The sequence below is a fragment of the Pyrgilauda ruficollis genome, unplaced genomic scaffold, assembly GCF_017590135.1.
Source record: "Pyrgilauda ruficollis isolate IOZ18807 unplaced genomic scaffold, ASM1759013v1 scaffold1, whole genome shotgun sequence".
Classification (NCBI taxonomy): Eukaryota; Metazoa; Chordata; class Aves; order Passeriformes; family Passeridae; genus Pyrgilauda; species Pyrgilauda ruficollis.
The window spans coordinates 10,038,078-10,062,686 of NW_024508100.1; the positions used below are offsets into that span (position 1 = coordinate 10,038,078).

Here is a 24,609-nt window from a genome sequence, read left to right on the forward strand (position 1 = left end):
TCAAGGCTAAAGAAGGAAGCACAGCTTGGTAATCCATCTAAGTCAATAATAAATCAGGGGTTTTGCACATAAGTGTTTTCTGCTTTGGGAAAAATTAGAGCTGTAGTGCCACAACTTCTCCAGATTAGAAGACATGGAAGCTGTTGTACACGAAGTACACTTTCGTCATTCATTTGATGAGTCTAAGTGTTAACAGTAAAGATCTCTTAATAAAAAAATATGGCCAGAACACATTTGTTGCTGTTTGAAATTATATGGAGGGGTTTTTTGTTGTTGTTAGGTTTTGGTGGTTTTTTTTAACTGCCTTACCCATTCTGCACAGTCATTTATACTTGTGCAAATGGATATAAAATGCAAACAAATCTCTATTTTCCCTGCATAACACTGAGCAAATGTTTAAAATTTTAAGGAAATTAAGATTTATCGTTATGCCTAGTAAAGGAAAATACTGCACAATGGCCATTTGGAGAAGTAGGTCCTTTGGTATTGAATAGGTAACTTTAAGATAATGGAGTATCTTGGAAAAAAAAAAAATAGGTGCTTAACTATAGAAATAAAATCTGTGTTTAGCCAACACTATATTGATTCCTCTACACTGAATATCAATGTGCTTGTTGTCACAACATTTACAACATTTTACTTTCTGTATTTAACTGCAGCTTTAAGACCTATTCTGCAAACTGGTTTGTTCAGGTAGTATATGTGCAATTGTCATTATCTGCCGCTGTACAAGGAAATTCTAAATGGGAAGGTGTGAAGAGAAACTGGAGTATTTCAGTGAGATGGCTGTAAGAAATTAATATTTTAATTAGTTTAATTTTACTTAGAATGATGAACTTCAGTTTTTAGAGTTTTGCATGCTAAAAAAAGCCCATGGGAGCTATTGTTACTCTGTGAAATATCTAGGAAAGAAGGAGTTTGTTGTTATCATGAATACTGGAGAAACAGTGATACCAGTCTATCCTAAAATCTTGCCACAAAGCTAGAACATGCACTGAAAAATATATTGCTTTTAATGCTTATGTGGTTTCTCTTGTACTTTGAAAGGTAGCACTTAGTGTGACTGCTGTCCTCTTTAAAAGCTGCAATATTATTTTCAGCCTTCAGTAAGTGAGATAAAAATAACAGTTTAAGTATCTAAAAGGTGCTGCAATACAATTTTTTAAATTATGCCCTTCAGAGTTTAGTTCAGAGCCTTGTTCTGTAGACACCTGGTCTCTACCACATGGCTGGAGTCTGATGTCAGTGCAGGCCAGGGCAGTCAGGAACGCTCTTCAGAGCCCCTTCAGATTGGCATGTCGTAACTGCAGCTTCTTGCAGCTCGAGAACAGAAGCACTAGAAACAGCTTCTGGGAAGCTCCAGCTGCTCAGACTCTTCACAGCCTTTATTTCTCAGCAAGAATTGAGGACTTCCTCCAAATGTGCAGTAATGAGAATTATGGTTTGAACACCTGTTGATGAACTTGTAAACTCCAATTTCTTTCTCTACTTAAGTGGGTTCAAGCTAACACTGCCCTCTATCCCTGTAACTGGTGCTTTGGGGGGAAACTGGGGAAAAGAAGAGTTGGTAATTCAGACTCCACATTTGTCCCTTCATTTCACAGTAAGTACTGTAGTAGCTATGAGGAAGAGCAGGAATACCAGACCTTTATGAAAGCAAATCACAAATATTTTTAAACATCCTTTGCCCATTTATGCATGCACTAATACTTAACACCAACCCTCTCTGGATTTTAGTGAGATTAATTTAGTGAAGTGGTGTCTCTGGATTCCAGAAAGATTCTAACATGACCCAGGTTGAAATTGTGCAGACCTTTTAAGACTAAGCACTTCTAGATAAAACTTTTTTTAGGTAGTTTTTCCTCTTCTTAAATGATAGATTTTTTTTCCCAGCTCATTTAAAATGTACTTACTGAACTGTACCTAATAATATTTACAGTTTTCATTATTTAAATTAATGAAATGAACTAAAGAAACCTGATTTATGTGTTTAATAAATTATGTATAATTATGTATCTGTTTCAGCTTAAGCTGTAAAAAAAAAAAAAAAAAAAAAAAAAAAAAAAAAAAAAAGATACTTTGGAAGGGGTATACCTGACTGCAGCTTTCTCAGCTTAGGGAGAAAATTTTTGAAGCAAGTAATAATGCAAGAGTCAAGTTTATTGGGATGTAGGGTGTTTTTCCCCATTAAGGGGTTTCCATCACTTTCTGTTGTTTTAAAGCATTGAATTTTTTCAGTTGCTGTTGAAACATAATTCCCCATTTGATTAGTTTAGCAAGGGCGCATTAGACTTCTTACAAATAATGTAACTGGTTGTGCTTCTAAAGAAAGCACTTCAATCAGGAATTACTAAATTACTTCAATCACAAATTACTAAAATTCCTATACAGGAATTGCTAAATAAACTTCTGTAGTCTTATAGGCATGCCAAGATTGAATGGTCCTAATGATGTCTTTCAGCCTTAAAATCTATGAAGGTGTTATTTCTAAAGAAATCTAAACGGAATTTGGGCGCCCAAATCCAATAGAAAGAAATGGGAATTGGGCATCTACCTCCTTTAGTCTAGACTCTTGGTAAATTATTGCTGTAACTGTTTATAGATTTCTTTAAATTACAGTTATTAATGAAAAAGGCTTTGTCATGTCTGTCACTATTTGATCGTTGTGTTGCAGTGTTGGTGACAAATAGTATTTTATCTTTGTAGGAAGTTTGCCTGGTAGTTTTTCCTGATACACAACATAGTATTTTTAATTCAGCTTAGTCATTCAGCTGAGTTCTTGCAATATGTGTATATTTGATCTCTGGTGAAATATGTGTCTGAATAAAATGAAACCATACATTTGGTGTCTTTGTGGTAGCATTGCTCACATAATGTACAGTTCTATTGTCTCGATTTTAGATAAGCATGCATAACAAATGTATTTATTTATGTCTTAAATCTGTGACCTGATTTGCATTGCAGAAAGGGGGATTTTAATTTTTCTAATGGGTGTAAGCTGTATTAGCATGCAACTTCAGGGATATAGAAAAAGAAGGTTTTAGCTAAAAGGGAATGTCTTTGTTGTATATACAGCACTCTTAATTTTGGGAGGTTCCAGTGTTACTGGATTTCGTTTTATCTGGCATCATTATACTTCTTGTATGTGTTGCATAATTGATATTTTCTAGAATAAAAGTGTCTTTCATGCATTCTCACTCATTTGAAATCTTTCCAAGTTACTGGCTAATTAAAATATCCAGCTTTATAAAATAAAAGACAAATTTCTGTATAACTTAGTATTTGGACAAGTTAAGGAAAACAGTTAAATCTCTCCCTTTTTGTTGCTGAAAATCAGTTATTTGCCTGTAGTGTCCAGCCTTTTCCAAAAGAGCCATCTTCCCTGCAATTAATTTATCTATAAACATGTGCACTGATTATGTGTATGTTAAATACATCTGTATAGTCTTGATGTATGGGTAAACCTGCAATTAACTATATTTATACAGCTGCCATGCTCTGTAAGCATGTGTGCTCTATACTGTGTAAAACATTATATGCATATTATTTTAATAAATACAGAAAATCTGCATTTTTCTAGATGCAAAATAGCACTAAATCCCTGCCCACACTCTAGTGCAACCTCTTTGTACTCTAAATGAGCAAGACAGATAAATTTTAGGGAGGAAGGTTTGCCATACAATTAAAGTATATGATGTGACAACATCAGGTAGTTTTTCTCCCATTTTCCCTGATGTCATTGTTTTGCTGAAGCAGGAAATACACAGATAACTTTGGTACATCGTTGCAATTTCCATATATATAAAATACTGCACCATCTACTGTTTTAACTGCATAGGGGTTTTTAACATTTTAATAACTTTGTTTTTTCTTAAAATTACTGATTCCCTTCTTTGAATGCACAAAGAAGAAAACTTCACTTGTTCTGTAACAAAATATTTTTCTGCATATCACTTGTCGTAACTATGAAAATTTAAGAAAATAGCTGAGCTGGTTTGGTAGGCTGAAAGGGGTAGAAAAAAAGAAAAGCAGTATCCTGACACTTGTGCCGAAAGATGAATATTAGTATGCATCACTGTATTAACCTTTGAGAGAGAACACAACACTGCAGACATTGCTGTGGATGGGCTGCCCTTGAATTTTCCCTGCTTACTCGAGTTTTATTTATGGATGGAATTTATTTTAAAAAAAAAGAAAGCGTGTGGGGGCTAGGCGAGGGTTTAGTGACGCTGCTGCTAATGCTATGTGGGAGTCGCTTTGGCCGGGAGTCAGAGAAGATTTGTACATGCTGCAACACTGACCCAGGACTGCGTGTCTTCTGAGGGCCTGGCTTCAGGGAGAAAACATGTCTGAAGCTCAGCATCAGTCTCCCCAGCACCTAGTGAGAGAGCTGATCGCACAGAAGAGTACACTGTTTTGTGGATTCTGGTTTGATGTCAGAAATCTTAATTAAAGTGTTTCCACTTGTTTAGATACCCAGGTCTCTTTCACAAAATGTATTTTTCTGTTTTGGCTTTCCAGTAGAAATGTTAAGGATCTGAAAACCTTTACACAAAAACAATTCTCTTCAATAATAATTATTTCAGGTGAGAATAAATCTGAAAGCAAGTTCAGTGCAAATTGGATAGAAGGATGATGACTGTTGTGTAAAAATAACTTTTCTAAGGGAGCAAAAACAAGAAAGATTTTTCAGTTCCATAAGCAATCCACTGAATTTCTTGTCAAAAGGGATCAAGATAACAAAGGGAAAAAATACTATATCTACTAAAATTTTTGAAGACCCCTAATCAAATAGGAAGTACCAGGATATAAGAATTTCATAATATGGGAATGGAACAATGAATGACATTTATGAATCAGTGATTTTGAGTCTATATGTATTTCAGTGGCCCAGAACAACAGTTGCCTTTAGGAGAAGTGTGTGTGTAGAGGCCTCGTAAAATCAAAACAATAATGCCAAGACACAGCAGTCTGTTCCTAAATGTTGCTATGATCTTATGGTTAATAGTAACATCTATTTGGATACTTAATTCCACTGTGTAATGATTAAAGTATTTTTTCTCAGATACTGAGTCTGTTAAACAGGAATAGAAAATACTTGGTGGAAATGTAACTAAGAAATAGCACAAAGCTTAATAGTTTCTGTATTAGTAATCTGTCTATTTTTAGGTTTTTAGCCTTCAGGCAGAGAAGCAATCAGTATGGTCTTCTGAACTGTAGCTGCAAGCATGATCTCTTTAAGAATCTTGCAAAACTCAAAAGTTAGGAAAATCTTGGATTTACTTGCAGTCTATGCGAAATTGTTGCTTTGCCTTTGTGCAGTGTTTTTGATACAATGCTATTTCTTGTGACTTGTGCCCTGATTTCGTTTGCTAGTACAAGGCATCTTTTGTTTCAAACAAAACCTTGCGGTTAATTTTCTGCTAGGTCTTTTCATGAAAAAGGAAGGTCACGGCTTACAGCATTTGCATTGTCACTGCAAAGGACTGTACAAACTGTTCCATGTGGACCAGGATGTGTCTGTGATTAATTTAACACTTGCTACATGCTTTTTACAGTAGTATTTTCCTTTTTACAGTTTCAATACCATATGTGTGTTATTTAGGCACTTGTGTTAGATACAAATCACATTTTGAGGATGAATTGTAAAGTTCCCATAATTAATTAGTCCATAATTAACATGAAGTGAAAATCAAGTTTAAAGACATTGAAATATTTTAAAGAATTTTACTTAGAGCTGGTGTTAACATGAATTTAGTAGTAAAATAGTTTGGTATTTATGTGAGACTTTAATGCATTCTCATCTACAATTATCAGTACCAAGTACAGATTTTTACTTACTGGTTACCCACATGGTTCTTTGTATCTTAAATATTTTAGTCTGTGGGCATGATACAGTTATTTGACATTTTACAATTTGTCCTTTGTTTGCATGCAGCGAGGAGTTATGGGCGAAGACGAGGTAATTCACTTCTGTTTGTTACAGTTCGATTAATTCTGATCTGTTACTGATCATTATGATTAATTAATCCAGATTATTGATTGTAATTGCTTATCTGCATGTTATCTTAGTTTGGGGACAATGGAGGGTGTGAGGGAAGGAGGAGTATAGTCTGGATTGTTATGATCATTGTTCTATTAGAGTCTGAATTGAAAATCCTTTAATCAGTTAAAAACTGCAGTTCTAATCATGATATAGTTTATGCTAATGGCTACTGCTTGCAGTCATTACCCCCTTTAAAAGTATACAGTTTGCTAGTTGTCCTTCTAACTCCTTTTGCTTCTGTAGAATTGGTAAAGTACAGAGTAAAAGCAAAAAGCCTTTCATAAACTTAGCAAGAAATCTAGTAGACTGTTCTTAGAAGCAGTAAACAGATCTTCATAGTATAAGCCAATATGTGCTCACTAACCTTGAAGAGCTCTGTTTTAACTGTGCTAGGATGTGATGTGAAGTTGTTATAAAGACCATATAAAACATGCAAGAAAAAACTACCAAGATCTTTGGTCGCTTCTGGTATTCACCACATGCACATCAGTTCATGTGTCTGTGTTGGTCTCTGCATTGGTTCACAACCTAGTGCTTGGTAGCTGTAATCTAGAGAGAGATGATATTGTAGATCATGGCCAGTGGATGTAATCAGTCATTTCGACAATTCCTGCCAGATTCTGCTTATTTTTTTATTGTCATAAAACAAAAAGAAACAAGTATTTAGAAGGGCTAGTTCATTTTATTCGTAGTCATCAGGAGAATTGCAAAGGCCTGTTGAAATGGAAATTCAAATTACCTTTCTGCTTTCTTTATCTGAGAGACATTTACAAGTGAAGAGGGTGGAGAAGAAAGTAATAGGAATCATACAGACCATATTAGTCTGAACGTGTTTATCTGTTGTCCTTCATGTCACCTTAGCTCTCAGATGAGCTACAGTGCTTTTGGCAAACTTTTACCCACATTAAAGTTAAACTGAACTCTCCGGTATCACTTCAGAACGTGTTCTGCTGGTTCTATTTGTAAAGAATGATTCTCATTGTTCTTAGACTTTAACATGGGTCTGTGGGTAAAAAATTATTCTGAAGGTTATTCTAAGACTGTTTTCACCATTTTATACTTGTCTATATTTTAAGTTTTATTTTTTAAGAAGCACTTTTTATAAACCAAGCTAAAATACAGTAATTTTATATTTAAGATATTGAGAATAACTCTTCTCTATTAGTGGAATGTCTTAAAAGTTCCACTTTCAGTTACCTGCAGGTTCCTGCAATATGAGTCTTATTTCTTCTATTATGCACTTCTTCCTGTCACTGTTATTATGGTAACAGCTCCATCTTCTCCATCATTCACTTTAGTAATTCAGAAATTCATTGCATGCAACTTTCTTGGTTGCGCAACCAAACCTTAACACTTGTTCATATACATCTTAAAGATTTGATCATTCTTACTTGTCTTCATAACTAAAATTTATATCTATAGTATGCAGCTGCTACAGTAATAAATTCAGTCTCGCTCCTCTCATGCCTAAATAGTTGATACACAAGAGCAATCTTCTTGCCTGCTTCATCCAGCTATGTTAACTGTGTGTCTCCATTGCTTGTTCACTTTTCTGTCCCACTGAGGACCAGCTACATGCTTCCACTTTGTCCAGCAACTCTGCTGATCTGTTGCAGACCTGTAGAATGTGTTCTTAGGAGACCAAGCATCTCTTGCTCCCACTAGTCATTCTCAAACCATGCCTATCACCAATTCTAATGGAAAGGAGGAGCCTACTATAGCTTTCTGCATTTGCTGTACTCCTCTTCATTGGATGTCTGCTGAAGACACAAATATGCCACCACAAAAATGATGTAGTTAACATTCTTTGTTACTTGGTACAGTGCTGCAGTCCTGCTTCTAATTTGGTGCTCCTCTTGATACTTTGATATTTGGTTGTTTTATATTGTCCTGTGCTTTCATTCAGTTTTTTTGTTGATACCATATCAGTGTCAATAGGCATCACTGTAACATAAGTCATTGGTCATAGTATTTGCTGTCTGTTTTCCACCCTCGTCTTTTAACCACCTGATTCTGAGGTGGTCTTCTGGAAATAAAGGGCTTTCAGACTGTTCTCACCCCCAGCTGTCAGCCCTGGATCTGCTGCTATTCCTACCAGGCTTTATGGCTGATGTTCTCCTGAGTTGGAGAGTTACAGACTGCAGTATTGCTCACAGCCAAGGTACTGCAGACTCAGCTACCAGGGACCTGCTGGTCCTAACTGTGGGTTTTCAGTGGGTGAGTCTGGAAGAAGTAGTCTATTTAAAATGACAAATTAGCTTGCTTCCCAAAAGTGTGCTAGGTTGTTTTTTGATTTGGCTTTCTTGCTTCTTTTGGGAAAGCAGTTTAATTAATAATTATTTTTTAAATGAGTGGCAAACAGGGAAAATGGCATTTCAGAAGAAGTGGTGATGTGGATCATTTGTTTTGCTTCACAAAGTCTTTCTTTTGGGGCTTTTTGTAGTTGAAAGACTGACTTCTGAATTTGAAACTATCATTAATGTTGCTGACTAAAGCAATAAAAGATTGAATATGCCAAGATAAATATCCTGGCCTTCTGAATTTTATGTTTTTTTTGTTCAGAGTTCTACAAAATTTGTAAATATGAAATGGGGAAGAAACATGTGGGAAAGAATTACCATATTTTTCACTTCCCTCTGTGCTCTTAAGTGTCTGTTTGGGTCAGATTGCATTTGCAAAGCCATCCTGTGAACTTCTCAGATTTTACACTTGCTTTTCAGGGTAACAGTAAACTCACTGGAGTTTACATGTTAGGAACCACCACAAGGCTTCCCTCCAATACTGTAGTAAATTGAGAGTGAGAAGAATAAATCAGCATTGTGACCTCGTTTTTCAAGTGTTACATTTTACGCTTTTAGTAAAATTCTCTTTTGCTTTCTTAGAAATTGAGTATATTCTTATGTTAGCAGCATCCGAGACCTTTAGAAATACATGTTTGAAAGTTGTGATAGTGATGTTTCTGTTTCCCTGTTCAATTAAAATTTAAGGGGTTTATATACACTGTAGTTATTCAGGTAGAGGAAGTTATCAGTTTAACCTGAAGCTAAACCAAAGGCAGACTAACAAAACTCACTTAAACAGTCTTTATTACTTTCTTTTCATAAATGAGACCCTTTAATTAAAACAAAGTTACCACTTATCTACTGGATGCCGCAGAGCAATTACCATATAATGTAATATGAAGTATTACACTTAGAGTGATGTCAGCTTGCAATCTTGAAATTCCATTTTGAAGTTTAACACATTTTTTCATTCTCCTAATTTTTCTTAAAACTAATGTCAACTTTTCTAATATCTTGGTATTTTCACTTTGACTCTCCAGACTGCTATTCCCCATTCCCTAAAATTACAACACCACGTACTGCCACAAAATTATTTAATGTACATTGTTATCTTTTCTTTTTAAGGCCGTTCTTCCCTCTTCCCAATAGATGATGGCTTGCTGGATGATGGTCACAGTGATCAAGTTGGAGTCTTGAATTCCCCTACCTGCTATTCAGCTCATCAGAACGGAGAACGAATTGAGCGTTTTTCTCGGAAAGTGTTCGTTGGAGGTCTTCCACCAGATATTGATGAAGGTGAGCTGCCTGAAATCCGAGCAGACTATGTTTGGAGGGAGAAACAAAAACAGGTCATGAAAAGCCTGACTTAAGTAGTAAAAATGAGCCACTCAGCAAAATGTTGTGCAAAAGGCTTTTGTAACTACTTGTTCTTGATGTAAGTTGGTGGGTATGTTGAGCTTAGTATCATCTTTTTTGGTTTTGGGATGGTGCAGTTGTTTCAGAGTCTGCACATGGAGATTAGAGTTGTGTGTAATGCCTGGAGTGTGTGCTCCTGCTTATCCTGCATATTCCTTTCAAATACATCTTAGCCCTCCTCTAGCTGTGCCTGCTTTATTCTGTAGTCATAGGAAATTTCCATTCGTAAATGAATTTCATATCTATTTTACTGTTATCTGAAGGTCTCAGCAGTGATATAGAAAGGTTAATGTTATTCCTGATGAGAAACAGAGAAACTTAGGCAGAGCAAGGTCAAGCAGCAGAGCACTCTTGATGCGTTGAACAGAGACTATACTACAGAAACTCTAATTGTTAGCCAGCTGAAATTGCTTTGTACACTAGTGGTGATTTGAAATAATTGTGCTGTTTAGTATGAGGTTTCTCCTGTGCAGATAAATGTAAATTGCACGTTAACTTTCTAATGTAAATGGAAGTCCTGTTAGGAGGTTCATGGTGATCCTAGGATAACATGCAAACCAAATAAGCTGACTTTGTTTAACTTTCAGACATGGAAAGACCAGATTTTTGTTCCATTTTTCTTTGAGATGCTCTCCTATAATCTGCTAAGGGATTTATTTTGATATGCTTCAGCACAGTTGCCTATAATACTAATGCTAAAAAAAAACACATGGAAATACGTCTTATTTCTCTCCTCCCTGTTTATATGATAGTGGCAGGATATGACTGAAAGAAATTGATCATACTTGTGTTTGAGTTGCTGCTTTTATATAATTCAGAGTATTTTTAACCCATGGCCAAGGCTTTTCCAGTCACTGACATGTAGGTGTGGCTGGGATAGAAAGAACTCAGAAAGTTGTGCAAGGGGCATAGTAGATCTTGCAGCAAGGCTATTCATGGTTGTTGGAAGCACCTCTAAATAGACAATTTTAAATTTCTGTCTCTGATGCATAGTGTCTGCTATAGGGCAGATATCCTGTACGTTTCCTATATGTAGGAAACTGCTAGCATGTTAATTGTGGTGTTACTTGGTATATAAATATCTACTTACAAAGCTCTGAACTGTACATCACTAAGCAGTAAATTTATTTGATTTCATTCAAGCCAGATTCTTATTTGAATTTAGGGGAGTACCACACAATTTTCCACAAATGGCTTTAGTTGCCCATATGCTTCTGAAATGCTGCTGTTTTTAAGCAATAAAAAACAAATGTAAGATTAAAATCACTGGAAATACATTGTATAAATATTAACACTCTGGAAGATGCATCTATTTAAGTCTTTTGCTTATGAAACTTGTACATTTTTTTTTGTTTTTCTTCCTGTGAAATGTCAGCCTTTGCTAGAAGCAAAGGTCTTTGCTTGATAGTATTTTTTCATTGAATTATGTAATTTCCTTTAATTGCAACTATTTTACATGTTTTTAGATGAAATTACTGCTAGCTTCAGACGATTTGGGCCCTTGGTAGTAGACTGGCCTCACAAAGCAGAGAGCAAGTCCTATTTTCCACCAAAAGGTAAGAGAGTTGGAAGGTTTTGACCTGTTACTGAGTGCAAATCTTGCTCTGGGAAACTGTTTCATCTTTTTCCAAAGGGTATAATGTAGAGTCCCTGTGAACAATTAAATCTGTTGTTTCAGTGCAGGTGCAGGTGTGGTTCCTGTACATACAGTCTGAAACCTGTTGTTTTGTTACTGAACCTGATCAGGTCAATACTCTCTAGTTCTATGCATCATTGATCATCACTTCTGTATTTGTATTTCTGTCTAGTTTCCAGTACTGAAATTTGATCTAATTTTTTAAGACAAAATCTTAGATAAATATTTTCCTAGGAAGTTAAAGACAGGATGCGGAAGGATGCATTTGCTTATCTGGTCAAGATAATAAAATGTGCATCTTTCACTTTTAGGATATGAACTTCCTGTTGAAGATCCAATCTTTTTGTTAAATGGTTAAATATTGATTTAAAAAAAACAAAAACATTTCTAGTGCTGCTGTTAGATTAGATTTTTTGCTATTACTTACAAAGTGTTGGAAAAACAATTCTGTAGATCAAGTGTATCTGTACATGTGCAGTCATGTATTGTTACCTATAAAATAAATGCAGAAGTGTGATCCAGACATGAAAGCGATGCAGAAATTATTGATTTTGTAGAGAATGCAGCAATTCATTCGTTCTGTGGAAGTGACAAATGTAGGCATAGTTCTTTTGTAAACTGATTCTTTATTTATCTGTGCATCTTTGCTGGGGAAGAGACAGGATTATTATCCCCAATGGGCAGTCTAAAGAGTGGGAAATGGAATTGAAAGCATTTGAAAAGCATTTATGAATGCTGCATGAAAATTCTAAGTCAAACAGAGACTTTGGCTTTTTTGATTGTCAGCCCAGCCCACAAAGCTACTGTCAAGTTAAATTTGATTATCTTAGACTGCATCTCTCTTCATAAATTACCAAGAGAAATTCCCAAGGAACTCTTTGAAGAAGGTGCATCTCATAGAGTCTGTGATGAATATATAGAAGACGGAAGATATAATATATTCTTACCTGAAAGGAATGGATTCTGGCATTCGTTTCCAAGGAGATAGTCCTATATCAGCATCTGAACATCTTAAGGATGTATTTTCAGACTTCCTTATTTGATAAAGCTTTTTCATATAGTTGGGTTGTTTATAATTACTGCAGTAAGAACAGAGCCCAAACTGTGTTGTAAGTAGAGCTTCTTAAAGGCAGAGAATACAAATAAAAGAACTTCAGTGTGTTGATCTAATTAATTCAGGAAACATTAGCAACCTAAGTGCTAAGTTGATTTCCCATGATTAACTGATCCTTACTTGAAAAATAAAAGCATTTAATGTTCTGTCTTAACACTTCAGCCTAATTTTTAGTTTGGTGCATTATTCAGTATTTTTTGTATGTAGCCTAACACATTTAAAATACAGTGTTGATTTCTCTTTGTAAATACTCTGGAAACATACAACTGCTGAGTGTTACTGTGTACATATCTCTTTTGTTCAATGCAATACATGTGACTCATAATTATTTTGTAATAGAATTTCATTAAAAATTGTCTTTCATTGGTGTTACTTGTGTGAACAGACAAGAACCATGTATACATGTATTAATAAGATGTCTGAAATGGCTACAGATAGGCAAAATAAAGCTTTGAGATTAATCAGTAATTACCAGTTGAGAAATACATACTATATTAGTTCAGGGAATTAATGTTTTCTATTATTTTCTGTCTCCATTTTCTAAATTGTCACTGTGCATGAAATTCATTCAGTGTCTATATCTTTTTTTGTTCAGTTGCATTAGATATTTGCTATAGTATTGCTTTCCAAAGACATTTCAGAATTAGGCCATTCTGGACTAATTCATGTAAGTCTTCTCTGTGGTGAAGAGATTAAGCCTGTTTTGGTTTTGATTGTTTTTGGGGGGTTTTTTTTGTTTGGTTTTTTGTTTTTTTTTTTTTTTTTTTTTTTTTGTGAATGTTCAGTTTTCCAGGCTGTGCTTCCTTCCAAGCTCTCTGCTTACAGAAGGTCCTGAGGGAAGGCCAAGTTCATAATAAGCGTTTCCTTGCTGAAAGAAATTCAGAAAGTGTCTTGATCCATCAAGGCTGGCTGCCTCCTGAGAAACACCAACTGCTTGTTATTAACTAATTACATTTTGTGTTGGTTCACCACAAAATTACATAAAAACATAACAGGAATTTTTACAACTTTACACTGATCTTACAAGGAAGCTCTGTTCTGAAAAAAACCCTCAGTTGAGCTCAAAGTACAAAGTCTGTAACAGTGATCTGCCAACTGTGATGCAGAATTCCTTCCTTTCTGACTTGCCACTGTTTATCATAACTCGTGTTATTACGTAGTTGGCAAATACACTTAGTTGTGAAACAATACACATGTCCAAAGTAACTTGCTGGGTTGAGGACTCCTCCTTCTGATAATGAAGCTCACAAATAAAGGGTGCCATAAAGATATGGAAATTCAAAAAATGCTTTCCAAAATACATCCAGTGGTTTGTGACCTCTGTACTATTTATAGTCAGTCTCAGAGGATAATCTGATTTAAACACAACAGTGTCCCCAGCCTTATTCTAGCTAGTTGTTTCTGCTGCCTTGTATGACAATAGTTGTGCAGTAACTTCTTTCTTCGAGGTTCCCAGTTACTAACTCAGAGCTGACTAGCTGAAAAACTCAGGTTGGAAATGTTCTGCTTCTAGTTTCAGAAGCAAAACCCCAGGTCCATACAAGTTCTCTTGAACTTGTTACCTGCTACTCTGATCACACTGGATAGGATCAAACTCAGGATTCAGGCAACTGTAGGTATCTTCATGAGTGATGGGTGTCTAAGCTTCCTTTAATCAATGTGAATCTGGCCAGTACAGCCAGTGAAGTATAGAGAGCAATTTGGGTTGCTGTAACATAAGCACATTGAGCTTGACTCATTTACCCAGACCGAGGATATCCAAAAGACTAGATACATGGGTCTCACAAATATAGTGCAGCACATTTTTTCACCTCACATGTGTTTTGGAGTTTATTCTCCATCAAAGACGACTAAAGGAAAAACTGAAAGATGGGTTAGGTAGATCCATTGTATTAACCTGCAGCTTGGGCTGATTCTTTCTGATTTAAGTTAAGGTGCAGCAGTCTCTAGGCAAGAATTGCACTATACTGAGGCCATTTAGTGCCCATTGTGGAGAGTCTGTCAGGACAGTGGAGGAACCAGCCCCAACACAAAATACCACTGCATGGTACTACAGGGGCAGTGCCATGCTGGCTTGCAATGATTTTCTTGACTCTAAGCCATTAGTGACAGGAATTAGCTGGAGGTTGATAAAACTTAAAGCTTCTCTCCGATTTCTACACAGAATATGCATAACAAGAAGCATGTTTTCTCCCTCTGATAAACTTTCATACTACTTTGAAATAAATAATTTTTTTCCTTGCTAAGAAAATCATGTTAGCATGAATCTAGTTCAGAATGCTTTGCTTTTGATTTGTTCTTTAAATAATGAATATCAACAAAAAGTTTTAATGAATACTATGAAAAGTTTTAATTTGGTAGGAATCTTCATCTCAGCTTTTCAAACTCACCTGATGTGCTTTCTGTTCCTTGTGCTCACCAATCCATCTCTTTAGTGAGCATTATAAATCATTGAAGGTCTAGAGCTGTGGAGCAAAACTACAGACAGACCAGTTTGCTGCTACAGTCTAACTTCGTCCTGAGAGGGGAGTAGTACAGCTGAGCTTTCTGAGGCTTTTAATTAAGTGGGATAAACCAAGACATGAGTATATGTTTTTCAGTTGAGGTTGAGGAGGCTGTATTAATGCATATTTTCTCTACTGCTTTCCTTTCCATGTCAGAAGTGGTAGAATGAAGTGACCCTGAGATGCGCTCCGTTGTTTAGAGCATGATGCTAATAACAATCCAGGTTGTGGATTCAGTCCCTATATGGGCCATTCACTCAACAGATGGACTCAGAGATTTTTGTGTCACATCCAACTCAGAATGTTCTGTGAGATCTGTAATGATCTTTATCACTCCTTGAGTTCTTGTACTTGAATTTTCTATATTTTTGCAAGTTGCTGCAGTTAAGCACATTAATAGCTGCAGATACAGAGGTGGTAGATTATATGGAGGCACTTACCAGCCTTGTGTATCTGGAGCCATATGGCAGTACCTTTGAACTGCATTAGGAAAAGAACTGATGAAAAATCAGTATCTGAAGAATCTTTGTATGTCTGATTCCTTAGACAGTATCATGTGCAATTAACCCACCCTTTGATTAATCAAGTTTTTGCACTCCCATAATTTTTTGCACTCCCATCATTCTTGTACTGGGCGCTCTGTTCAAACTGGAATGTGTGTGCTTCTGACCAAGTAAGGACAGTTACATGGAGCTTGTGTCACCCATGCCAATTGTCACATGCCCTCATTCACTGAGTTTGCATGGGTAATACGTGGATTTTAAATTCTGTGATAAATACTGTAATATATCCCCATTAAAACAGATTTTGAATCTAAATGATTTCTGATTAAACTTAAGTTAAACAGGTCATCATTAAAAAATTATAGTTCAGCAGTGAAGAATAGACTTTACAAGAAAATGCTTCAGCCCAAGTCCAAAGATTCCCTATGACATATTTGTTATGAAACTAAGTAAGATAAAAAATACAGAATACATAAAATCCTGTCACGTGTCCCTTTTATGTAGCTGTGATGGGACTGTGGTATCAGGGGTAAGAAATAAGGTACAACTTATTGAGAGGACCAGTATAGACCTTACAGCTTTTTCTTAAAATCCTGTTCTTGTTCCCACATGTCTAAAATCAGTTGTACATTTGTTTCTTAAATCTTACATTGTTAATGCACTGATTCTTTAATGGTCTTCAAGATACATCCTACCACCTTTACCTTGATGACCTACAGTGTCTGTTCGCAGTAAGAAGTGGCTGGTGGTTAATTAGCTTCTCTCAGAAATACAGCAAGGTTTCCAAAAGGCTTGGTAAAGCATCCATGTTCCCTTTTCCAAAGCCCACTGTAGGGCAGCTGCATCAGCATTTACTTCTCCGTCAAAGTCATAAAACATAACTTTGTGTGAAAATTCTAAACTTGCTTGTAATCTCAGCAAGAAATGTGAGTTATAGTCCCTTTAAAGTTTATTTTAGTATACAACCCTAATTAAGCTATTGAGTTATTTGTAAAGTAACAAATTTAGTGTATCTCATACTGTAACTGTGAAAGTAATGTGTCAGCTTGTCTGTTTGGTTTTATGTAGCATTAAATAAGCATTTTAATTCTTTTTTTTTGGTAATGTTTGAAAGGTTTGCTGGGTCACTTACGTAATAAAATGCTTTGATCTAATCTCCAGAATAGAGATTAGTCCTTTGTGCCAAGTGGGATTTTCATTGTATTATGTCCGTTGCAGCCAGTGAATGGTGTTTAGCCTAAACTTACAGTGTGTGATAGAGCAGACACGTTTGCTTTTATTTAGTTGTTAGTCTCATCTGACAATTACTTTACGGATGGAAGTTCTGTTAATTATGGCAATACAGTACATAGTTAAAGAAAATTTCTAATATGAAAGAATTGGTTTGACTTTCTTTTGTATGGAAAAATTAGTGGCAAAGATGATTCTGTAAAATAAAGATAAGAGAAAATCAGTTAATTGGTTTGGGGGTTTTTTCCAGGTTACGCATTCCTCCTGTTCCAAGAAGAGAGTTCTGTACAGGCCCTGATTGATGCCTGCATTGAAGAAGATGGAAAGCTCTATCTATGTGTTTCCAGCCCCACTATCAAGGACAAGCCAGTAAGTACACAGTCTGTGGCCTGCAGGCTATGGCTGCCATCTGTCTAAAGCAGCACTGGAAATTATGAAGATTAAAAAAATCAAAATTAAACTACTGTTGGCAGAGCTCAGCATCTGGAACACTTGGATTGTTTTAAAATTGTAGTATTTGGAATAGGATTAAAACACAGCAACTAGACATGCTGCAGTAATGAGGTTATGGCTAATAATTTATATAGGCTGATGAACATATTTCCACATTGTAGTGAAACTTAAAGTAGGATACTAATTTCTTTCCCAATTTAATAGGTTCAGATCCGTCCCTGGAATCTAAGTGACAGTGACTTTGTGATGGATGGTTCACAGCCACTTGATCCTCGGAAAACAATTTTTGTTGGAGGAGTTCCTAGACCATTAAGAGCTGGTGAGTAGAATCTGTGGCAATTTTTAAAAGTAAGAAATAATTAGAAAGAATTTGTACTATGCATAATTTTTTGTAGCTAGATATAGATATATAAATTGAACAGTCTTGGTAGTTTCAACCATAGTGCAATATTCATGTATTCTTAAATTTTTCTACTGTCTATGTTTGACCATAAATCACAATTCATCGTTGAGATTTGCTGGAAAGTATTACCTCTCTAGCTGTAGTGTAAGCTGTGTCACAAGAAGCACAAAACAAAGAGTTTGGTTTTAAAATAATGCTATGGAAACATCTCTGCCCTGCTCCATGACTGTGAAGTGGTATTTGTACCTGCTTGTCATTGTGCATTAGCTACTCTGCTGCTGCTGTCAGGGTGCACACACAAACACCAGTGATAGAATACTAGAGCAAGCAGGCGTAGAGGAAAAAGGAAGAAATTCAGAGAGCTAGCACTATCTTTCATGGCACAACATTATATGACATTGCAGGACTCTTTCTAGACTCTTTCTAGACTCTTGCCAGAGGTGTGAAGGGAAAAGTACATGTTTCTGTAGCTGTGGAATGGTTGATGAACCTGGATAATCTGCTTTTTTCAGATTGTCTTCAGTAGTCTTTTACAATGTTTTAGGTGGCCTAGATGTTACTAGAAGTAAGTAGGTTGCAGTGAATGTTGGAAGTAGAAGCAAACCATAGTGGTTCAAATCCCTTTAGTTATTAGAATGGCTTCTGGATTTCATTAGTCTCTCATAGCTAGTAATGAATTTTATTCTTAGAGAAAGATGAACTTTCAGATGAAAGATGTAAGAAAACCAAGAAGTAATAGTGCAAATTTGGGATACAAAGAATCTTAAACTTTTCTATCTTGGACCTGCAATGCTCAAGCTTTTTTCGTATTTTACTTTTAAGTCTCTACTTTTGACTGTAATACAAGCTCTGTAAATGAGTGTAAACACAGTATGTTCCAAGTACAGATAAATTTTTCTTTAAATTCAGTCCAGTGCTCCATATTACTGTACTGAATGTCTGTGATAAATTTAATGGATGCATTCTTATGCTCAGCTTGCAAATGCCCTGAATATGTAAAAATGAAACTTTATGGCACTGTGAAATAAGAATAATGACTTCACAAAAACAGTAAAACTTAAGGAGACTCTTCAAACAGCTACTGAACATCAAGGACTGCTGACACCTCTACATTCCAATACAGAGGATACTAATTCTGAAAAACTGGTGTTTTCCACCCCAGTGAATTTCAACTGAATTCAGTATAATCTGGCAGTCAGAGGATTGCCAAGGTACTTGATCTGTAAAATTTGAAATTTTTGTTTCTTTGAACTTCAGTATCTATGGTAAGTATAGCACTGTAGAGATAATCAAGTTCTGTGTGGCTGATGAAAAGATGCTGACTACATCTTTAAATTCAAGTAGAACATACATAGAGCATTAGGACAGCCAGAGAACATATGCCAGGGAATTCGGTGGCATGAGGATCTATTTTATACAGCTTACATTCCAATGCCTGCCCAAAAACTTTTTTGCTGTAATCCTCTGAAGAAAACTACCCTGGAATTCTAGTTCCATGTATCAAGAACATACAATTCCACTGTTCCTTGAATGTATATACCCACAGAGTGAAAGATCTGTCTGCTGAGTAATTAATAGCTTATTTGATATTATTTCTTTGACATTTTTTAATCTTGTTATTGCTGTTTCATTGGCTCTTGCAAAATTAATAATTAAAATTAACTTTTCTAGTATTCTTAAAGTTTGTAGGGTAAGAATACTTTGAATAAATGCTGTTTTATTTCTTAATAGTGGAATTGGCTATGATCATGGACCGTCTCTACGGGGGAGTTTGTTACGCAGGAATTGACACTGACCCTGAGCTGAAATACCCAAAAGGTGCTGGACGTGTTGCTTTTTCCAATCAGCAGAGTTACATTGCTGCCATCAGTGCTCGGTTTGTTCAACTTCAGCATGGCGATATTGATAAACGAGTAAGTTACACAGAAATTTTAAAAAAGAGTTTTTCTCTGTAAAGAAACTTCTCAGAGTGTGGTAGCATTGCATGTGATTTGCTTTCAAGACAGCTTCTATATTTTTTTTAGCATCCATGTAACTCCACTACTTTCAGGAGTATGCCTGAATGCCTCCAAACGAACAACATGTTTCCACAGAGCAGCAGTTTGTTCCTTTGACATATGTTGGACCATATGTTCTTCCCATTCTGGAGTTCCTGGTTTTATTGTGTACAGGCAAAGGGCTTGAAAATCTCTGTTTCTCCCATGTTCTAATGAAACCAAATACTGTGGTCATTCCTCTGTCATTCATAAGAAACTCTAGTATTCATTGGCTTCAGATTAGCTTGGTACTTAAAAACTGCCCTTAATTTCAGCCATAATTGTCAGTGCTCAGAAAGCTGGTCAGGCTCAACACCTAAAATACAAAAGGTCTTATTTTTTCTGTTTGAAAGTCTTCTGAGTACTTACCAATGCATATTTCTATTTGCTACAGATGCTTATTCCTAGGAAAATTAAAACTAACTTATATTAAGAAGACTGGTGAACTTCCTAACTCCTAATTAGAATATAAGAGTAGCAAAGAAAACTGGCATCTAAATTATATCAGTTTTAAGGGTCACTAGATTTGATGTCAAGAGCTGCAGAGATAGTCTGGCATTAATAGGTGTTCTTAAAAAAAAAAACAAAAAAACTATGGTCTTATGGGAAGAAGGGTCAAGTAAGTAAAGTAGTTCAAGGTCCAGTCTCCTCTACAGATCAAAGACACAGGAAAAAGAAAGTAGTACAGTTAACAGAAGTCTGCTCTAAGGAGGCAGCATGTGCTTCTCTCCTTTCAAATAGGCAGAGTAATTCAGCTTTTTGTATGTGTCTCAAATACCTCTTGCCTTATGAGCTGAAATCTCCAAACATGGTCCTTCCCAGAGGATGAGTGGATGTGGATATGGGTAGTCATCTAGGCTTAAATTTAGATGTGATGGCTACATTTTGGTCATTGGATTGCTATCCTTGTGACTTACAGCTGTCGTTGATTTATAACTCCTTTTTGGATACTTATGTAACAGAAAAAAATGGCCTTAACACTGGGATTGGGTGAGGGGATATAAAACTGTTAATCATTTTGCATTTGAGTATTTGGACAAAATGGGAGTAAGGATTAGAATCCAGAATTTCTTCTAAACAAATGTTAAATGAGTCATTTAGCTTCAAAATTGAGTATTATTAAGTTTCTTTGAGGAACTGTCTAACAGGCATTTGTCTGTGAAGTCACCTGACTTGAAAATTGAGACATGGAGTTGGTTCCAGTTCAAATTATGTCTCCCTCAAAAGTGGGAGACATGGACTTGTACTTTGTAAACCATGGGGAGCTTTAATCTTGGTGTTCCTCTTCCCATGAGAAGTACGTCCTTTGCAGTAGAGAGGTGTATGGTAGACTGGCAGTGCCATCTTGTAAGAGAAGGCATGATCCTGACTTTGAAGGCTGCAGTTGCACATATGTTATTTGCTGTTTTTTGGTTTTTTATGATAAAGAGATCTAAAGGGCTCTTTGGATGCCAAGCAGGCATCTGAAATGCACTGCTTGCTGTTTGCAGAGAAAAGGATATAGGTTGTTAATGGGTGATGGAACACTGCAGGCCTCTTGGAGCTTGGGGGGAAAGAAAAACCAATGCAAAATCTACTGCAAATGCTGGATCTGAGAAGCACAGTATTTGACTTACGTCTGTTGAAACTTAATTTATAAAAACAGTACTCAGTGATTTCTTCAAACATAAATAACCAAAAAAAAAAAAAAAATCAAAATGCAAACGAGAACCAAAACAATCCAAACAATCCCTGCCAAGCATAGTTAGAATCTGGAGATAGCTGTTCATGGGTTGGAGATGTTGAGGGGGAAAGGCAGGAAGATGTAGGGTTTTCTCTTTCAATACCTGAATTCTTAAAGTTTCTTTTTTGAAATAATTTATGTTCTTTCTTTAGTGGTGCTTTTATAACACTTGAAAAATTGATCTCTTGACTCAAGTGTTCTCTTAAATTTGGAATTTCCACATTTTTATTAACATCCTCATTTTTTTCTTATTTTAAAAAATGTGTGCTACTTCTGAGGTATTTCACTGGCAAAATACAGCAGTCCCAAATCTTAACTATTTTAATAAACTTGTTTTTAAGCCCCATGCTGGAGAGTGTTTATGAACTTCTTTGTTTACCTGAGAGGAGGGTTAATCTATATTTTTTAAATCATCTTTAATTAAACCAATCCTTATTTATATAATTACATATATTTATTACCACCCAGTTATTTGCATTACTGAGGAGTCATACAGAGGAGCATCATTTTAGGGAACATCTTGAATCTTAGCTGAAAGTATGAAAAAGGCTGTTTTCAGAAATACTTTTTTACCTCCACAGAGCTTTTACACTAATGCCTTTTCAGGCTCTGAAAATACTCTGAAATCAGTACTACTGCTGATTTATACATGAGCAAGCAGTAAGTATAAATCTATAAACCACTAGTTTTGTAAATGTGGAAGATAGTCCTACTTTGGGTACTGCCTTCACCTGAGGTGTTTGTGTACGCTGGCCAGGAAGGTGATACAGTCTGTATCTCACTGAAGTCCTCGAGGCAGAGCCTGTTCTGTCCTTTACCTCAGCATTGCCTTCCCATACCAGTTATATCCAGTTTCTGTAGGTCTGCTGTCCTTTCACATTCTTTTCCTAACCAGTTTTGTCTGTGTAGAAGTCTTTTTCAATTGCTGAATTTTGCAGTTCACCTGTTTATCCTTCTGAACTTCAGTTCAAAGTATTTATAGCATTTTTTTGCACATACCTTTTCCGACCTTAATTGGAAATCTTAGTGCCACAGTCACTTGACAAACGTTGTCTGCGATGTTAATTTCTTCCTTAACTAAGTTCTCTGTAGCTTCTCTCCACTTCTTTTGATGTGTAGGTATATTTAGTTTGTCTAACAGATGTTTTTCTTCAGGAAAGTACTCCTCATCCTGTTTTATCATGTATGAAAGCTCAGCTCCAAACATTTCTTTGGAGCTTCAACTCCAACCAATTCATTAAAATACTGTTAACTTTCATATGCCAGCAGTCTGCATCCACATCATGTGATATTTCCATTCCCCAAAGTGCTTCTCTAATATTTTTGAAATCATCTTCGTACTGATCTTGGTGCATTAGTGCACTGAAGCTTGAAATAAATGCTGCTTCATGCTTTCAGTAATTCTGAGCCACAAACACAGTTACTGCGTGAGGTACCTGTTTATTGGAAGGTTTGAGTGTAATTGGTGATAACGCAGGTCATTGTAGTGAAATAAGAAGTAGAGCTCGTACTGAATATAGATTACTGGAAGACACTTTGACATTTCTAGGATGGCCTCTACTTCTGAAGCTAAGAACGTGAAGCCTGTTCAGCTGTAAAACTTCAGGGCAGGGAGCTGGATGTGTAAATTTTTTCCTCTGGAAATACACTGAAAAAAGTATCATTTTAAAGTTCTTAGTGTTTCAGGCATATTCTATCTGCATATAGAACATACAGTCAATGTCTGTATGTGGCAGTCTTCTGAGATATTAGTATCTAAGGGTAAAAATCTCATGCAGCAGTGAGGAAAATGTGGAATACAATACATTCCTTAATAACTGCGTCAACTCTTTTTGTATTTTATTATGAAGTACTTCTTCCTGTCTGATCGCAGACTGTAGCAGTACAGTTATGCAAAGACATAATGCATATTTACCACTGGACTCCTGCCACTTTTCCATTCTGGCAGTCAGATGAGTTTGGGAGAGAGAAGCTGTGTAAGACAGGTGTTTGTAGCTGTCTGTAGACTTGCAAAATGGTCTTTAAAAAAATATTTTCAGAATTGTATTGAATACAATTTCCTGTACAGTTCAAAGACGCAGAAAGAGAAAGTAATGGATTACCAAAATCGGCAGCACCAAATTTGACCATATTTTAAAAATAGAGAGTGAGTTTACAGTGAGCTCTGCTAAAGATCTGCATTACAGCTTGCAGAAAGTACTCTTAATTTGCACACAAATGTTGTACATGCAGAGACACTTGTACTTTAAAAAAAAAAAAATTGTATGTTAAAGGGTAGCCTCATATGTTGAGTTATTTTTTTGCTAAACCGTGTGGAATTGTCATGTTGACGTCCAGTTAGGAGACCTTTGAGTGATGGTGTTTTCTTCTACGTTTACATTCATAATATCGTTAGCAAAGAACACTCTCCCAGGGTAAATTAGGGGAAGTTCCTGATGTAGCTGTTTATTACATGCACAGAGTACTTCTAAAGATCTGCCTTGAGGTGTTCTGCAGTGCGGATGGGTCTGTAGGTGATAAATGATAACGAGTAATAACTGAGCAGTTACATAAAGGTGTTAATACGACTGACTGCAGACTTCAGGGGTTTTTTTGGGCTTCTTGTTTAAACCAGAGGAAAATGAATGCCTTCACACAACTTCAAGTAGAAACAGTTATTAATGGGAATTGTTTCTGTTTCGCTCCAACAGGTGGAGGTAAAGCCATATGTGTTGGATGACCAGATGTGTGACGAGTGCCAGGGTGCGCGGTGCGGTGGGAAGTTTGCTCCTTTCTTTTGTGCCAATGTCACTTGCCTGCAGTATTACTGTGAGTTTTGTTGGGCAAATATCCACTCTCGTGCAGGACGTGAATTCCATAAGCCATTGGTAAAGGAGGGGGCTGACCGCCCACGTCAGATCCACTTCCGCTGGAATTAAACATGGTGAACCAGCATCTACATAAGGAGAGAAGGGTGCATGTGGCTTACTGTGTTTGAAGATACTGACATGCAGAAGAAATAAGTGCATTCTTCTGCTTTTCACCCCAGCTATCAATACATGCATCTTTATCAGCAGCCAAAACACTACAAGCCTCTTGTTTTTCACCAAAACCCTACATCTCAGGCTTACTAATTTTTGTGATATTTTCATGTTAAAATAAAATGTTTTTTTGTATTTTCTCCAAGTTATTTTTATATGTAAAGTTAAAACTAGATATGAGAATGTTTTTGCGTAGGGGCACACAGTCTGCTGCTATATTTAGTGGGTGAAGCGTGCACTTAT

General features: G+C 36.2%; 1 protein-coding gene across 3 annotated transcripts in view; it reads left to right on the plus strand.

The window, feature by feature from the left end:
- Positions 1–24,609, plus strand: part of CPEB2 (cytoplasmic polyadenylation element binding protein 2) — a 51,797-nt gene that overhangs the window by 23,800 nt on the left and 3,388 nt on the right. Inside the window, exons 6-12 of one of the 3 annotated variants that reach the window (XM_041475788.1) lie at positions 5,939–5,962; positions 9,454–9,624; positions 11,211–11,300; positions 16,982–17,100; positions 17,389–17,503; positions 19,319–19,500; positions 24,037–24,609. The exon at positions 24,037–24,609 is cut by the window's right edge and continues 3,388 nt beyond it. In XM_041475788.1, the coding sequence (XP_041331722.1) occupies positions 5,939–5,962; positions 9,454–9,624; positions 11,211–11,300; positions 16,982–17,100; positions 17,389–17,503; positions 19,319–19,500; positions 24,037–24,264 (929 nt within the window). In that variant the 3' untranslated portion in view covers positions 24,265–24,609. The remainder of the gene's footprint in view (positions 1–5,938; positions 5,963–9,453; positions 9,625–11,210; positions 11,301–16,981; positions 17,101–17,388; positions 17,504–19,318; positions 19,501–24,036) is intronic. The other 2 variants (XM_041475864.1, XM_041475950.1) reach the window with 2 other exon arrangements.